Here is an 18,247-nt window from a genome sequence, read left to right on the forward strand (position 1 = left end):
TGGCCACCCACCCCATACCTGATGTCATAAAAGGTAAAGGGACCCCTGACCATTAGGTCCAGTCGTAGCCGACTCTGGGGTTGCGGCGCTCATCTCGCTTTATTGGCCGAGGGAGCTGGTGTACAGCTTCCGGGTCATGTGGCCAGCATGACTAAGCCGCTTCTGGCGAACCAGAGCAGCGCACGGAAACGCCATTTACCTTCCCGCTGGAGCGGTACCTATTTATCTACTTGCACTTTGACGTGCTTCTGTACTACTAGGTTGGCAGGAGCAGGGACCAAGCAACGGGAGCTCACCCCATCGCGGGGATTCGAACCGTCGACCCTCAGAGCGGCTAGTCCTAGGCTCTGTGGTTTAACCCACAGCGCCACCTGTGTCCCTGTTACCTGATGTCATATGTAGCTTCAAGGAAACAATTGGGAAATCAAGGTGTGCTCTGGTGGTTCCTTTGCTGCACTGAGGCATGCTCCCCCCTTGGTGTGGGAGGGGAAAGTGGTTGGCATCAAAACTGCTAAAATAGGGACCCTTCCATTTTAACAATTGTTTCAGTAGAAACGGCTTTCCTCCCCTGGAGCAAGAGTCAAAGAGCAGCACAGAGGTCCTGTCTGAAAGTCCTTATGCAAACTGTTCACTCAATCTGCAAATTAAGAACTGCAGTTCCGGTGAACCCACTGAGCCTTGGGTTGTGGCCATTTGGGGCCTTTCGCACCACTGGCCCACTGCCAGCCAATACACTTACTTATGTAGCATGTCAGGTTCTAGTTGTGGAAGTCACCATGTTTATGACCAAACTCATTTCCTAGTGATTTTCAGTGGTAGAATGCCAGATCCTTTTTGGTGGGGGTCCCAGGCTTTAAACGGCTCAGGGTTGCATCTAATTCAGTTCCATTTGTGATTGCGCAAGTAAACTGTGATGGTGATTCTATTTCCACTGTCCCAACAACTGTGTGATAAGCAGTTTAATCTCAAAAACTCTGAATTGTCCTGACTTGGTCAATTTCTTGATAGTTTACCTGATTGGACTGGCAGTCATTAGCAACATATTTGCATAAACATTTCTACTTTGCTATAATGCTGTGTGGTTCTGCCTTTGCACCGGAGATAAAAAGATGGGTTTCCTTGTATGAAACTTGCTGCAAGCTTTGACTTGCTTCCCAATAATTTTTGCAGGGGAAGCAAAATGTTTTCAGATGATGAGTTTGGGGCGAAACAGCACACCAAAAAGAGGAGGAATGGCAAACTTGCTCGGAAATCCTTTGTATACATGCTCCGGGCAGGGGAAGAAATAAAATTCTGCACATGCTCGGGGCCGTTCTCGTTATCACTAGTACTACACGTGCTCCAGAGAGTGCCTGAAGGAGAAAGACTAGAGATTACATCTCCATTCAATTCCGCACCCCGCCGATCGAGGCCAATGCGCATGCGGAATCCCTGCGTCCTTTGTTTTACACTTGCTTGATGTTTTTCTATTGCGCTTGCGCTTTCCTTTTCCCGCCCTGCCCTTTCGTAATATGTCCTAGAGACAATAAGGTCATCTGAAAAAGTAGAGCAGCACACAAAGGCTACACTTCCGGTATCAATTGAAAAGGAGTTGATGGCCGCCATTGACCATTTTAAGGAGGGGCAGTAACACGGGTCTACACCGTCATATCTCCATGGTAAAAGCCCCTTAATTCCCCGCTCCAGAAGAAGCGTGCAGACAGGAACGGAGTATGAAAATCCGTAATACTATTATCTCTCGAAAATAGTACTCACTATCATAGGGATAGAAAGAAGGCCATAGAGCTCTCTCTTTTCTATCTCTATGGTCCCCGTCGTCTTCAAGCAGTTGTAAAAGAGGGCGCATGCGTTCTAACGTCTCAATTCACGCGCTAAACGGGAGAATTTGTAGAAAGCGGCGGCCATTGGGCAGAAATTAAGGCGGGGAAGAGTTCCCGGCATGCTCCGCGGCTACTGCCTATTTAAGCCTTCAGCGGGTGGACGCTGTTTCTCTATCTAAGGTAGTCCTGCAGCAAGGTAGGTAAAGGGCGTAGGAGGGAGAGTTATTGCTTTTTAATCCAGTGCCATCCGCTACTTGTATAGAGTTTCAGGCCTGCAAATCCCACTAAAGGGCTTCTGCACGCTTTCCCTCATCTTTGGGTGTAGATATTGAGTAACCCTTGAGCGTTTTTGTTGAGAAAGGATGCGGTCAACGGGCCGCGTATGATCCTGCAAGCTCGTGCAATGCTTAACTGGGCGCAAGGCCCTTGGATCTCTTGGGGGACTGACTTCCGAACTAAGCATTCGGCCAGTTCTATATAAGAGGTGGCTGAACTGCAAATGAAGATTACTTTATTTGCCATTTAACGGCTGGGTGTAGTTAATACCTGATTTTTTAATTGCTTCCCGTAAAATATCTCGCAGCGATTCCTGATGCCTGGAATAAGTAGACTTTTGTACGTGCCTGTGGACGCTTAAAAACGCTACCGACTTGGATGCCTATCAGAAAATGTGAATAAGGGCCTGTGTGGCCATCAAACATTGCTGCATTATCTATAATTTTTTTTAAAAAAAGTTTAATATTCCATTCATAGACCACAAGACTCCCAGGCTACAGTGTTTATAAACTAATTTTTACAGATTTATGCAACACAGGCCATGAAGCATAAATATGATGAAGGCTTACAGCAGCCTAACTTCTTATTATGTGTCTGATCCAGCTTGTGTAATACTTTCCGTGCTGTTATTTTATTATCTATTATTCAGAAAACAATAATTGTTAGGAATCCAATGGTTTTTCATGGTGTAGCTCTGTGCTGTGTTAAAGAAATCTGAGCTTGGTGCAATATGTTTGAGAAACTGCATAGGTTTGGGCTTCATTTCTCCATAACTTTTAAGGGTCTGCTGTAGATCTTTCTGATTAAAGTTGGTCACTGGAAATCGAGACCCAAATCCACCCTCACAGAGCTACCCTTCACCCAGTACTCTGGGGATTAATTGATAAACCACTTCAGAAATTGTAGCTCTGTGGGAGGAATAGGGGTCACCTAACAATTCTTAGCACCCTTAACAAACTACAGTTCCCAGGATTCTCTGGGGGAAACCATGACTGTTTAAAGTGGTAGGATGCATAGCATTGGTGGGGCCCTAGAATTGGCATTATTGTAAGCCATCTGCTCCAACCCACCACAAATCCATAGTGAGCGCATTCCCTCACAGACTGCCTTTGCTTAAAAGCTTTTGAGGTCAAGTATGGTTTTGGTATAAATTCCCCAGCCATAAGGGGGGTATGTCTGGGGCTGGCGCTCCCTCTGTATACTTAATGTCTTTCTCTGATGAAACTACACAGACCTGTACTGAAAAGTTCTGTGAGGACATCGTTTTGTTTCTGAGAATGGACTCCTGGCTGCCATAGTTACTACTTTCTAAGATTATATCACTTTTTAATGTCTAGCTTATAATCAGCTGTTGGCTTTTTCTCCCTCCAGACCTGAATTTGCAAGATCATGTGCAACTGTGCTTTCCAGGTGAGGTGGAAATCAAATGTGTTTAAGCTGTTCTTTGTACATACTTGGAAAGATGAGCAGTTGTTGGGCACTTGACTTTTGGTACATGGGAGGTTTTTAAAATATAATACGTTGTGTATTTACATTGATGTCCAAACATAAAACTTGAAAATGTACTATGAGGTGTACTCTATTTGAATGCCATGTTTTAGAAGCTAGTTCTAACCATGATCTAGCATGTTGCAGAGTAGGATTGGGATTAAACTCTGCAATGGGCCTTCATTTCTTGCTGGGTGGCTGTGTATGTGTTCCAACAGATCCATGAAGCCCACTTGCTCTTTCTGAAGACCTTAGAATGCTGTACTTGGTATCATATTTTAAACTGTACCGCATAGCTCAATCTGTTAAAAATAGAACTTCCCTGGGGGCCCTTTCTCGCCATTGTTACAAGGGCATCAAGTGCTACAGAGATGAAATCCACGAACTCTCTCTTTCTGAGGCTTCAGTGGAGAAAACCTTTACCAGATTCTGAGTAGCACTAGCCCTGAGCATCAATGTGGGAGATGGAAGTAGATTTTGCCAAAGTGCCCTGACAAAATTGTTCTGTGTCCAAGACACAAAGACCATGTGGTCAAGTTGTGTAGAATCTTCCCCTCATACGCACCTTTGGTATAGCAGCATTAGTGATTGAAGGCAGTGTGGTTTTTATTTTATTTTTTGATATATATTTTTTCATATTCCCCCATTCTACAGCTGCAAGAGTCATCAGCTATGTGTCTGTACCACATGTAAGTATTTTATTTATATTTATAAAGTCTGCCAACCCCATTTTTAAAGTGCATTGAGGACATCAAGGAGCTCTAATTAAAAACAAAACACTCCATTCACCACCACTTCTGTAACTGTCACTTTGGCTACAGTGCTCATTGAATAACATGACCAGCTGGATAATGTAGAAGCCAAAACATTTTCCTTAAACTTGAGATATTTCTCTTTATCTAGTCACTAATTTTTGGTGATTTGCTCTCAGATCCTGAGCAAGGGGAACAAAATCTGGTCCTCTTGCATTGTATGTTTACATGTACAGTATACTTGCATGCTATTTAGAGAACTAGTCCATTTGAGGGGAAGCAAAGTAGTCTTGTTGCAGCCAGTGTAGCAAATTTCTAGTGGGAGGGGGCAGAAGTTCTCTGGACAAATCCTCTTCAAAAATAGAAAGCTTCCACCACACCCTACCAGCTGTTTTGAGCTCCTTTTTGCTTCCTTACTGTGTTCAGTGATGTTAAAATTGACAAGCATATATCTGATGTCTAGTGATGTCAGCTTCCTGTCTGAGAACACAAGACCTTCCAGCTTGCTAAGGGAGGAATGAATGGGTATACAAAATAAAATAAAAAATGCTTCCGATTTCCTTAATTACAGGGTCTATATTCCTGAACGGGGAGCAGCTGTGTGGAAAGCCCTTAAGAGGTATGTTTGAGGACCAGTGCATCTGAATGATGGGGAGGTGAGACCTTTGTGCGCTGGGTGTGTTTCAATTGTTTGCGCTTGACTGTTTAGTTTGAAATGATGACCTACGTTGATGGACGACATTTAGTCTCATGGCAATAGAGTTACCAAAGCCCTGATCAAACTGCTGCTCCTCCGCGTAGCAAATGCATTCTGTCTTGAGCTTCCTTTTACTGAACAAGTTCTTATGTCCTACACAGGTACAAGGACACTGGCCAAAAAAAGTGAGTATTGGAGCTACAGCTCATTTTAAAATTTGTGCACTGTTTAATATAGGGGTGAGGATGTTGTTAGAGTCCCAGCTTCCATCAGCCCTGGCCAGCATTAGCAGGGATTTTGGGAGTTGTGGTTGAGCAACATCTGGAGGACCTGACATGTTCCTAACCTCTGGATTAGTGTATTTTTGCTCTTGCTTCTGTATCGCCACCCAACTCGCACCTGCTGTCTCCCCAGTGATGAGACGTTTACCGCCCCAGTCTGATTTCTTGTGACTGAGTGGTCCTTTCTGAGGCTTAAGAGCTCAGCAGGACTTGGGTGAGGTTGGATGGTCATAGCTGCAAATCAGGACTTAATAATAATCATTTTCTCTTGCTTTCCAGGATCTGCAGTTTCTTTCAAACAGCAGAACGGAGCAGTTAATTTAAAAGACTGTGCTTCCAACAGGTATGTTTTTCCCCTCGCAATTAAACAGCCACATGCTAGCAAGAATAAGATCTAGGAATCTCAAACCTAAAGCATCATTCTGGTCCCAATGAAGAAAGCCTATTGCGTCTTATCTTCTGTTTTGGCGCCAGAACCTGCAAAGGTTGAACCCACTGGGGCCAGCAGAGGGGAAAGATGAAACTCTGCTCCAGAAGGAACTGTCTGATGGGACTTAGATCTGATGAGGAAGGGCTGTAGATCAAGTTCATCTTTATATGTATTTATATACATAGATTACTTTTTTTCCTTCAGAATGCAGGACATACTCCAGAGAGCCAGCCTTTGTGGACTGGACTGCTTGTCCTCCTGTCTCCAAAGGAAGAAAAGTGAGTTTGCATATAGCGCTAATTTTTCTTTTATCTTGTCTGCTAATAGTCAATTCACCCACCCTCCCCCAGTTCCCACTGACATGATGATCTCACTTGGAATCTCGTTCGGCTGAATTTTGCTGTTGAGAAGCGGAATCTGAGCATCAGTTGGGAGAGTGTCTAAGTTGGAGGTGGTGGTAGTTGCTGTGTCAAAACTTGCACCTCACTGCCTGGCTAAATAATGTCCCAGCCCTTACATTTTTGCTCCAGTTTTTAAGTTGATGGGATTTCTTTAAATTTGAAGATTCCTCCTTATGGACTAGAGGCCGTGCTTGACAATTTGTTTCTTCTGATATTTTTCCCCTAAATGGCAAAACCATCTTTCTTGCAGAATGGTGAACCTGAATTGGGGGCCTTCCTTCTGTTCCTGGTGGAGATTTAGCAGGTAAAGTTTATCTGATAGGTAAAATGGTAGCATATGTGAAAAGCTTAAAATACAATTTTATTCATGTCTGCTTGGAATATATATATAATCCTTATATAGGATTGAAACCTTCGACTATCTGGCTGTCCAGATTACAGCTCTCTCTGGGGGATTCCAGAAGCCCTGCACTCTGTAACTTTCCAGTATGCATAAAAAAGAGGACTCCCATAAAAGTTAGGAAAGATTGAGCAGTTAGTTGCCTGCAGTTTTAATGATGAGTTTCACTAGCTCACTTTGATCATTTATAAAACCATGAAAATGTTTGAACAGCTGAAAAACTGCAAAGAAACAAACTAGGTAGATTAAGAAGGATTTTTGGGCCTTGGGTCTGATTGTGTGTGTTTCCCCTTCTCCTTGTAGATGACTCCCTGAAGCCAACTGCATACCTAAGCTAGGTGCTAGACCACTGGTCCATCCATCTCTGCATTGTCTACATGAACTGGCAGCAGATGCAAAGAGGGTAAGTGCTTGCCCTCCACAGTTGGGGGGGGTGAGAGAGGGCACTCCCTCCTCTTCCCAAGTTGGCTCCAGTGATGAGATTGTTACCGCCCCAGTCTGATTTCTGTGACTGAGTGGTTCCTTCTGAGCCTAGGAGCATGGCAGCAACATTTGTGTAAGAGATGGGAGATGATAGTTGCTCCTTGACTTCATTATATTTAACATCTGTTTTTTTTCCTTTTAATAGAAGAACTCAGATTGGGTCTCCTACTGGCCTCTCCAGTAACTGGTAGCTTCCTTAGTTGTGATATCGCTGCAGCATTGATTCCTTCCAGCCCACATCACCCAGCCTTCTGCATCCAACAGGTGAGTTTTAAAAACTGACCGCTGTAAGAGAACAGTAGGGCAGGCAAGTGGGGGGAGAACCAGGGTTGATGGGAGCTACAGTTGAGCAACATTTCAACAGGCCACAGGTTCTCCCAACTCCTGGGGGTTAGGGGAAGGATTGGAATATTACATAGTCCCAGAACATGAGCTTTTGGTATAGTGCTGTGGGGAGGAGTCCCAATGAGGAGATAAGGCAACATGTCTTACCATCTGTCTTGGCTCCAGAACCTGCAAAGGTTGAACCCACTGGAGCTGGCAGAGCGGAGAAGAGGAAACGCTACTCCAGAAGGAGCTGTCTGATGGGATTCGTGGGAGGACAAGCACAGTGGTTGTGTATGGTTTTGATTTGTCACCTATAGTAACTCATCTTTGCTATCTTTGTTTTCTTTCTCCCTCCTGAACCCACTCCCCTTCATACACAGGCATGCACAATTGCTGAAGACTGTTCTCAAGATGATCAGCAAGCTGTCAGTGATTCCCCCCGCCCCAAGTGCTAAAGCAATCAATCCAGTGTTATTGTTTGTAGCCAATGGCCATTACAATACAATGTGAACACATCGCACAGCTGCAAAATGACAGTTTCCTGAAAAACATATGTAGCTTATTACTTTATGCTTTGTGGTGGCTTTCAATTTGTGTGTAATCAATTTGTAAACTGCTTTGCTTTTTAGGCAAAAACTTAATTTCATAGAAATGCATTGTGGGCAGTACTGAATAAATTACATGTGTTACACATTGCCTTTTGTGTTTTTTTTCTGAGTTGTGAGTGAAGGGTTGTCTGTAGCAAAGTTGAGTGGATATTTCTTTACACCACTGTATATGGGGCTCTTCAATATCCATTCCAGTAACTTGCAAATGGCAGAACTTGCCTTGTTTATTCATATGCATTTTCCTGAAATTGGCACTCTTTGCAAACGTTGTGATAGGAATTTTATGGCCTTAGATATATGGCAATGCTCATAAGTGTACCAACCAAGGAAGGCCAACCTGGAACCATTTTGATTCCTAAACTGAGCAAATGTTTTCTCTGCAAGGTCAAACTGGAAAAGACTCCCCATTGTCTTTTCCTTCACAAATCCTGTCTTAAGGACACTTTTAAGATATGAATAAGGTGTGAGCTTGTGATCTGGCCCAGGAACCAAGTATTTATCATTACAAAAGACTGGCCAGGCTACCCAGGAAATCCAATCAAGTAACATGCCAGACGAGATAAACAAGGATAAGAGATAAACAACATTTATTTTTTTCTGTGATATAGGCGTGATGTATCTGAAGGGTGGGACGCGGGTGGCGCTGTGGGTTTAAGCCTCAGCACCTAGGACTTGCCGGTCGGTTCGAATCCCCGCAGCGGGGTGCGCTCCCACTGCTCGGTCCCAGTGCTTGCCAACCTAGCAGTTCGAAAGCACCCTCAGGTGCAAGTAGATAATAGGGCTTGCCAGATGCAGCTTCGTCACACTGGCCACGTGACCCGGAAGTGTCTGCGGACAGCGCTGGCTCCCGGCCTTTAGAGTGAGATGAGCGCACAACCCTAGAGTCTGTCTAGACTGGCCTGTACGGGCAGGGGTACCTTTACCTTTTTATCTGAGGGGTGGTCTTAGGTTACACCCCTTCTGTGATGTATGTGTGATGTTTCTGGGGGTGGTCTTGATCTACAGGGTGGCAATTTCAAAAGTATAAGGCCTTGCGTGCCATTTTTCTGGGTTCCTTCTGTGGGTGAGGGGAGCACCCTGTTGCAACAGATCAATAAAGATCAAGCTTACTAGCTGCTTTGCTTCTCAATATTCTCTGGTTGGCCTCTGTTATTCTCTCCTACCAATAGGAATAGGGAACCTATGTAAGGACTCTATATGGGCTCCTGGATACCCCATAAGGGAAACGGGCAATGTTTGTTTGCAGCAACGTGATGGAGGGAGAGCTGGGTATGATAATACTTACCGGTAGGTATAAAGTTAATCTGGTAAAAGGTTTATTTTCCTTCTACAAGCCAAGGGAACTCCTGACAGTTACACAGTGCCATCTACTGCATCTATAATGAATAACACTAATTCACAATGTCAAGCCACTCAATTCAGTGGATGATGAGCGCTCATAAGCTGTCAAGTTGTTTCCATACACCCATATTTGTTGACAAGCTTTAGCCTCTTGAGACAATTCTAAGAATGTTCCCCACCACTTGTTCCTGCAAAGGACAGCAAGTAATTGTTAGCATGTTATTGAGATCAGGATATAAGCAAAAAACAGGAACTGGCAGGAAGACATTTTGGGGCAACAGAAAATCATTCATGCCTGCATAAGTTCCATTTCAGTGTATCTGAAGTAGTGTGCATGCACATGAAAGCTTATACCTGGAACAAACTTGGTTGGTCTCTAAGGTGCTACTGGACAATTTTTATTTATTTTGCCTAAGGAAGTGTCAATGACTTACCTTTAAGCTGTGAAACTTCCCTGTAAAACTGGTGTACGTCCTTTCTATGACTTATTTCTGATATATGGCATACTCTTGTTCGACTGCAGTGAAATCGCCTGTGGATCAACAGGTGCTTTAAAAAAAAGTATTACATCCTATTCATAAAGATCAGGCTTAGCAGCTGCCTTGCTTCCATATACAATACTCTGGTTGGCCTGCTTCTCTCTGACCAGTAAGAGACCTTCCCGAAGGACTATATGGACTTCGATAATTTTTTCTTCTAACCTCAGGTCTGTACGATGCATTTGGAGGCTGGGCGATACATAAACCTGGTTCTCGTGCATAAGCCTTTGAGCTGCTGAAGTTACAGTGGTACCTCGGGTGACATACGCTTCAGGTTACAGACTCCGCTAACCCAGAAATAGTACCTCAGGTTAAGAGCTTTTGTTTCAGGATGAGGACAGAAATTGTGCCGCTGCAGTGCGGCAGCAGCGGGAGGCCCCATTAGCTAAAGTGCTTCAGGTTAAGAACAGTTTCAGGTTAAGAATTAATCTCCGGAACGAATTAAGTACATAACCAGAGGTACCACTGTACTTAAGCTAGAAGGCTCTTGCTGGTGGCTGTCACATCAGCCCAGTGGGTATCAAGAAATGTCAAGTTGATTTCATGGAGTCATTGACAGTATCAGGTCTCACTCATCTCTTGCTTTTTGGTCTCCCTCCCCTGATTCAGCTTCTGCCCTTGATTTCTTTCTGCCACAGACTCCCAGCTCACTGAACCCTATTACCTCCTGACACCACTTCTCAGTCTTCTCCCTCTGACCACTACTCCCTGGCCACTGAGCCTTCCCCAGTCCTTTGCATCCAACAAAGGTGCCAAGTTGCCTCCAAGATTGAAGGGGGGCTGGTGTATGTGTGAGCACTCTGGAGGAGCCAGCCGCTGAAACTGTACCACACCGGCTCCCTCAACACTGAGGGGCCTGGCCCCCTTCTAACAAACACTGAGGGGGCTGAAGACACCTCAGCCCCCTTGAGTTGGCACGCCTGGCGTCCAGCCCGTCCCTGGCAGTTTACGTCTGCAAAATAAGCTTTCTACACACACTATCCTTCTAGCCAAGCGAAAGCATGATCAGAGTTCGAGGTCACGTTGCAGCCCAACCAAAACAGGAAGGTGGGAAGCAGGGCCAGGGAGGGTTGTGGCTTGAGAAGAGGGTGTACCACTGGGGGAGGGATAAGACCTGATAACGAGTCCCAAGGCGTCATGTCTGAGTCTGGGTTGAGGTTCCCTATCTCCTTTCTGTGCTGAAAAGGACCGCATGAAAGATGTTTATTCTGTCTTTTTGCCACTGAGTCATGCGGATGAACAGCAAGGCCTGCAGCAGATTTGGGGTGAAAAGGCAGCAGCAGCAACAACAAAAATCATATACTGTTTGTAGTTTGTTGCTAATTGTATTATTACTGACAGAGCAAGGGAGAGTGTTTGTGGGGTTTTCACAAACTCACTTGGCTGGCTTTGGGTGCCAGATGCTGTGACTTGCAAATTACAGTGGTACTTCTGGTTACAAACTTAATTTGTTCCGGAGGTCCGTTCTTAACCTGAAACTGTTATTAACCTGAGGTACCACTTTAGCTATTGGGGCCCTGCGCCACAACCGCGCGATTTCTGTTCTCATCCTGAGGTAAAGTTCTTAACCTGAGGTACTGGGCTAGTGGAGTCTGTAACCCAAAGTGTTTGAAACCCGAGGTACCATTGCATGTAGCAATGGGATCTGGTGAGAATCATTTGCCAGACATCCCTGCTTGGGCTTTGTTGTTTAGTCATATCTGACTCTTCGTGACCCCCTGGACCAGAGCACGCCAGGCACTCCTGTCTTCCACTGCCTCCCGCAGTTTGGTCAAACTCATGTTGGTAGCTTCGAGAACACTGTCCCACCATCTCATCCTCTGTCGTCCCCTTCTTCTTGTGCCCTCAATCTTTCCCAACATCAGGGTCTTTTCCAGGGAGTCTTCTCATGAGGTGGCCAGAGTATTGGAGCCTCAGCTTCAGGATCTGTCCTTCCAGTGAGCACTCAGGGCTGATTTCCTTCAGAATGGAGAGGTTTGATCTTCTTGTCCATGGGACTCTCAAGAGTCTCCTCCAGCACCATAATTCAAAATAATCAATTATTCAGTGATCAGAAATTATTCTGGTTTTACTACACTGACTGGCAGCACCTCTCCTGAGTTTCAGACATGAAATATTTCACAGCGCTACCTGGATGTGCCAGGGATTGACATGCATGCCAGAAATCTGCTTGGTTTCACATGGGACATTTCCAGCCCTTAAGAACATGAAGAAAGCCTGCTGGATCCGGCCTATGACCCATCTAGTCCAGCATCCTGTTCTCACAGCGACTGACCATATGCCTGCGGGAAACCCAAGCACAAGAGCGCTCTCCCTGTGGTTTCCAGCAACTGGTATTCAGAAGTATTACTGTGGGGCAAAGCACAACCATTGTGGCTGGTAGATACTGATAGCCCCCTCTTCTCAATGAATTTGGTGTCCATCAGGAATGAGTCACACAGTTTAACTCTGCGCTGCAGGCAGACGCCTCTGCCTTCTTGCATGCAAGGTCGATTCTTTATCACCCTGTCTGGCTCCTCAAGGCCTTCATCAAGAAACATGCCTCCCGAGTTGTTGTTCTGGGCACCGTCCCAGAGATCAGCAGGGCAAAGGAAGCCGCTCAGGCTTCGGCGGCAAATCCAGACCTCGCCCCGGCCTCTGGCATTCCAAGGCCTCTTCTAAAAGCGTCCCTTGGCAGTTGTTATTCTGGGCACCTACCCAGCAGCTTCGCAGGGGCGAAGGAATCCACACAGCCTCCGGCAGCAAGTCCAGGCATGCCGCTGGATCCAGCCCCTCGTTAGCCTGCCCCCTTCCTCTCTGTCTCTCGGCAGCGGGAACCTTGGTCCTGGCACCAACCCACAGCAGGCCTCGGCCCCCCTGAAGCGTGCGATGGGTCATCAATGGCTGGTTTTGGCTCTGATACTGGCTGCCGCAACTGCTCCCAACCGCACAGCAGGCAACGTGCCTGAGTCAGAGGTCCCGGACGCACCCTGCCCTCAGGAAGACAACCCGGAAGCACCGTCAGGAGAGCCGCACGTGGCGCCCAGGTTCAGCACATGCATGCTGCAGTGTGCTGCGCAAGCGATGCTCGGGATGGTTGGCGCCAAGAGCTCCGTCTCCTTGAAGCTCAACGAAGGCAGGGAAGGTAAGGGAGGTGGACGGCCACCCAAAGTGAAGCTGCCATGCCTGCCTTGGAATCCCAGCTGCGTAGCCAATCGAGCGGCAGCAGGGAGGGCTCCACAGGCTCCACCCCAGGGTGGCTTTCCTGCTCCACTTGCAGCTGCTGGGCGTCACAGGAGCTGCAAGGCCTCCGAGTGCTGTGGGGAGGGCGGGGGAAGAGGCAGGGGGGTCACTTTTGCATCCCACCCACCCCCCGAAAAAATATATTGCGGGGAAAAGGTTGCTGATTTCCAGAATCTTTGTGTGCATTGATTTATATGTTGAAATGCAAAGGTGCAAATAATTATAGGAGACAACCAGGGCTTTTTTCGTAGCAGGAACTTGACAGAACTCAGTTGGCGCCATTGCAATTCTAAGAGAACGAGGGAGGTGTTTGTGGTGAGTTCCAGCACCTCTTTTTCTAGGAAAAATAGCACTGGCGACAACCATTTTGCGTGCATTCAATATGTGCACGACCGCATACATGTGCATCGCCAAGAACCTAGAAGTGGCATGCAAAGGGGTGTGTGTGTGGAGAATGGCGGTTGAAAGAACACGAAAATGGCATGAAAACAGCGCCTAGCAATCCCATAAGCCTTTGCAAGTGTAATCCCAGGAGCCTTTGCACCGACCGTTGAGGCCTGTGGAGAGTGGGTGTTTGAGCAAGGAAGTTTTGAGGGTGTTTTCAGGCTTTCAAAGGTGTTCCCGACACACGCAATTTCACTTAATTGTGTGGTGCCTTGGTACGTAACCCCCTGCATAAATGGGGAGTTGCGTGTACAGTAATTTGAATACCATGCTGCTTTTTTTCCGGCTGTGTACACGTGGTTCCTCTTCCCCTGGGAACAGTAGTAGTTTGTTAAGGGTGCTAGGAATTGTGCAAACTACAGTTCCCAGGATTCTTTGGGGGGAATGTCAAATACTTTAAATGTGCCTTAAATGTATGGTGTGTTCACAGCCATAGAGAGGAAGATGGAGATCAGTCTGTGTACCTCCTCCATCTGCTGTCCAGGTGCAAGTGCTGATGGGGGGCATAGCTAGGCTTTACTCTTCCCACTACATGCAATATGGAGCTAATATGGGCCTACTTTACAGGGTTGTTGTAAGGATAGCCAAGGTAGTGCATGGGGACTGTGCTGAAAGCAAGAAGACACTGGAAGATGCTTTATACTGAATCAGACCATTGGCCTGCCTTTCTCAGTACGGTCTACACAGACTGGCTGCAGTACCTCCAGGGTTTCGAACAGGGTTCTCTCTCAGCACTATCCGGAAGTGATACAGGTTGAACCTGGGACCTTCTGCATGCAAAGCAGATGCTCTCCCACTTTTGCTGCCTTCTGGTTTTGCAAAAAACAGAGCAACTTGTTAAGATGAAGGACCTGGAAGTCCAAACTATATAGCCATTGAACTGTGCAGGGTTTGTGGGTTATTTTTAAAATATATGTTTGCAGGCCTGTCTTAAAGAGGCTTTGCTATCTTGCTCCTCTGCCTGAGAGCTACTGCCCTGATGGACTCTGGCCCAGGAGGAGAGAAGTGTTGGCAATCTGATTTGAGGCAATTTGCCTGTGGTTACCAGTTGATGGGAATCACAGGGAGGGAAAACATTCTTGCACTCAAGCCCTGCTAGTGGGCTTCCCAAACGTACCTGTGAGATTGGGGCCTAATCCTGCAGGACCCTGAATACCAGCTGCTGGGACTTGCTAGCAGCGAGAGCATTGTTGCACCCAAGTCCTGCTTCCCACTGGGGCATCCAGTTGGCCACTGTGAGAAAAGGATGCTGGACTCGATGAAACTTTGGTCTGATCCAGAGTCGTGGGTTCAAGTCCCACATTGGGCAAAAAATTCCTGCATTGCAAGGGGTTGGACTAGATGACCCACGTGGTTCTGTGTAGTAGGGCTCTGCCTAGATTGCTGCTGTTGATTTATTTGATTTCATATCCACCCCTTCACCTGAAGACACCAGGGAAGGTTACCGCAACTTAAAATTCAATATTCAAAACTGTTTAAAACAAAGTACAGTGGTACCTTGGGTTACATACACTTTAGGTTACATACGCTTCAGGTTACAGACTCTGCTAACCCAGAAATAGTGCTTCAGGTTAAGAACTTTGCTTCAGGATGAGAACAGAAATCGGGCTCTGGTGGTGCGGCGGCAGCAGGAGGCCCCATTAGCTAAAGTGGTGCTTCAGGTTAAGAATGGACCTCCGGAACCAATTAAGTAGTTAACCCGAGGTACCACTGTACAATCCCATGAATTACAATCACAGGCACAGGTTGAAAGACCTGGGCAAATGTTGTTCCCAGAAGCACCTCACCGACACACTCCTTCAGCTGGTAAAGGATGCTGAGGCCTATTTTTCTGGAGGGATGCTAACAATGGCCCCCCTTCCTTCTCTTTAACAGGTGAGGACTACGAATTTTGCTGGATGCTGCATCTCCGCTGCCAGAAGGGAGAGAGACTCACCAAAGCCTTTGTCCTCCTGAACCTGGAGCAGCCCCCAGGGGGAGGCCAGCCACTTCCCTACAGGCTCCTCCTCACCACCCCTCCCTCCCTGCGCCAGTACCTGCGAGCCCGCCAAGGGAACCGACGTGCACTGTTGAGCAGGGAAGCCTGCGGTGTCCGCTTCGACGTGACGGAGCCCTTCCTCAGCGCCGAGGGAGGCCAGGAGGCCAAGATGTGCGTCAAGGCTGTCTGTCCGGAAGATGATGCCTGTGGGGCCTTGCGTTGCCCGCCCTTCTTGGCCACTTTGTGGCGCAGCGTGCCCAGGCCGGATGGCTAGGCAACAGGAACGTGGATGGGCTCGCTCCACGGCGGAGTATGATGCCTAGCAACTGTTGGGACTTGAGGGTGTGAGGGAAAGGGCGCACAGACTGATATACGCACAAACACACACTCCAGTTCTGCCATTAGCATGTCGGAGGTAGTTTCCTGACAAACTTTACTTCAGTGTTCATTTCTGCTTGGCAGTGTCAAAGTTACGTCAAACAACGGAAGTAGATCTTAATATATATCTATATTCGTATATGCTAAAGGGAACGTCGAAGGAACCAAAGTATCAACCAAGAGTCTCTCTCCAGCATGGTACATATGGGTGCAATGATGCATTTTAATATCTTCCTCCGAGGCTCACAAAGCCTCTGAGCCCACGCTCGGTCTCTTTGCCCCCCTTGTCAAGAGGGTGGTTATCTTTTTCTCCTTTGAAAGGTACAAAGAGCTGAAGGAGGAAGTTGGAAGAATGATGCTTTTTCCTGCTTCCTCTTTCAGCTCTACGTGCTTTCCAAAACTCAGATTAATACTACTGGCTCCAGCTTCCCCCAGATCCCTCAGCAAAGCAAAGACTGTCTCTGTGCACGATCTGTCTTGGGTGGGATAGAGAGAAGTGACCAGAGTGGGTGGTGTCCACATGGGTCTAAAATGACTGGTGACCATTGGTATAAGCTAACAAGTAGGGCTATACATCTATAGTATGCAAAGTGTCATTACTCCCAGGTTGCAACTGCTGCAACTTAAGGGGCTCAGCTGGGTGCCAGAGCAGGGTAAATGGCTCTAGCAGAGCTCCAGGTCCACGTGGTATGCTTAAACCTGCTGACACAACTACCTTAAATATGCTTCACCCACACTGCCATCCAGCAAGTGATGTGCTGTGGGCACCAGAAGCAAGTGGGAATGGAGGCTGCTGAACTAACAGCAGCTGTAGTCTGGAGGAAAGGCCACAGCTCATTGCTGGAACATCTGCTTTGCATGCAGAAGGTCCCAGATTCAATTTCTGGTATCTCCAGGTAGGGCTGGGAATACCCTCCACCTAAACCCCTGGAGAGCCACTGTCAGTCAGTGTATGCAATACTGAGCTAGATGGACCAATGACCTAATTCAGTATAAGGCTTCTTCCTACAGTAAGACAATGTGAAGCAGGTTTCTCTCTCCCGTGGCACCACCTGGATGTCTGTACCGCACACTAAATACTTATAGATGTAAAGTTAAGATGTATCTTTTTCTTTAAGCTATGGGGATGACTGATGTTTTCTGCTGTTGGAATTTCTGTTTTATAATGTTCTTGGTTTTGTGATTTTTATATGTTGATGTATTTTAACGGACTGTAGTTTACTGTCCTGGGAATTTTTGAATCTAAAGGTGGGTTACAAATCTAATAAAACATCATCATCATAAATAATGATACAGCTCTCTCCCCTTTGACGGTAGATCTCCGAGTAAGAATGGGATGAACTTGAATCCTGCGAAGGCAAACACACCGTGGATAAGTTGTTGCCATGCCAGAGAAACTGGTCAATTGCCTTCCCTGGATGGGGTTGCACTGCCCCTGAAAGGGTGGGTATGCAATCTAATTGTGCCTCTGGATCTAGCATTGTCACTAGAGGCCCAGACAACCTCAGTGGCTAGAAGCACCTTTTACCAGTTGCTACTGGTGCGACAATTACAGGCATTCCTGGACTAGGAGAGCATGGCCATTGTAATTCAGGCACTGACGACTTCAATGTTAGGTTACTGTAATGTACTGTATGCAAGGCTTCCTCTGCGGTACATTCGGAAGCTGCAGTTAGTGCAGCATGTTGCAGCCAGGAGTGGGACCCTGCCTGCATATAATATCTCTGCTCAGAGATTTGCACAGATTCCCCATTTGCTAAGGACCAAGGAGTTACTATCATTATATAATACTACTAGCAGCTTGGGACCAGTTTAGTAGCAGGATCACCTTACTTCATATATGCCCGCTTGACTGTTTGATCTGCGGAACTGGCACTGTAAAGTTGCCACATATATGTTTTCCACACTTGGAAGCAATTGATCTTTTAGCAGCTATGCTGTGGAACTCCCTGCCTATTGACACCAGGCTGCATTATTTTGGTATCCAATGTCACCTCAGTGAGGGCTGAGTGCAGATTCAGACTCTGATCTCCAAAGTCCTGGTTCGACACTCTAGTCTAGCCCCTTCTTGGTAGTGGCACTCATCCTGTGCAACACCCTCCCATCAGATGTGAAAGAAATTAACAACTATCTGGCGCTTAGAAGGAATCTGAAGGCAACCCTGTTTAGGGGTTTTTAATTACTGATATTTTAATGTATTTTTAATCTTTTGTTGGAAGCTGCTCAGAGTGGCTGGGGAAACCCAGCCAGATCGGCGGGGTATAAATATATTATTATTATTATTATTATTATTATTATTATTATTATTATTACAGTGGTACCTCGGGTTAAGAACTTAATTCGTTCTGGAGGTCCGTTCTTAACCTGAAACTGTTCTTAACC

At 46.5% G+C, this 18,247-nt stretch overlaps 1 protein-coding gene and 1 long non-coding RNA gene across 3 annotated transcripts; both read left to right on the top strand.

Moving 5' to 3' along the window:
- The first annotated feature begins 1,912 nt into the window (after positions 1–1,912).
- LOC309358719 lies at positions 1,913–8,042 on the top strand. Of its 2 annotated transcripts, none has more exons than XR_014163514.1 (10): positions 1,913–2,016; positions 3,468–3,506; positions 4,239–4,273; positions 4,908–5,222; positions 5,594–5,657; positions 5,949–6,022; positions 6,396–6,449; positions 6,849–6,948; positions 7,174–7,292; positions 7,736–8,042. It is a non-coding gene; the product is annotated as an uncharacterized lncRNA (long non-coding RNA). The 2 variants fall into 2 exon arrangements; XR_014163515.1 differs by having other exon boundaries at positions 4,908–5,218.
- Positions 8,043–12,178: 4,136 nt separating this feature from the next.
- On the top strand, positions 12,179–17,153 carry LOC309358642 (uncharacterized protein). Its single transcript, XM_081892009.1, has 2 exons — positions 12,179–12,967; positions 15,385–17,153. The coding sequence occupies exons 1-2, from the start codon at positions 12,712–12,714 to the stop codon at positions 15,759–15,761; spliced, it is 633 nt and encodes a 210-aa protein (XP_081748135.1). The 5' UTR covers positions 12,179–12,711; the 3' UTR covers positions 15,762–17,153.
- Positions 17,154–18,247: the final 1,094 nt, after the last annotated feature.

Source organism: Podarcis melisellensis (genome assembly GCF_964234715.1).
Source record: "Podarcis melisellensis genome assembly, chromosome: 16".
Lineage (NCBI taxonomy): Eukaryota > Metazoa > Chordata > Lepidosauria > Squamata > Lacertidae > Podarcis > Podarcis melisellensis.

Bases quoted from the DNA above. Each gene is read 5' to 3' on its own strand.
- LOC309358642 (XM_081892009.1), top strand. From the start codon at position 12,712: ATGGGTCATCAATGGCTGGTTTTGGCTCTGATACTGGCTGCCGCAACT. The intron at 12,968-15,384 runs GTAAGGGAGGTG...TCTCTTTAACAG, and splicing joins GCTCAACGAAGGCAGGGAAG to GTGAGGACTACGAATTTTGC.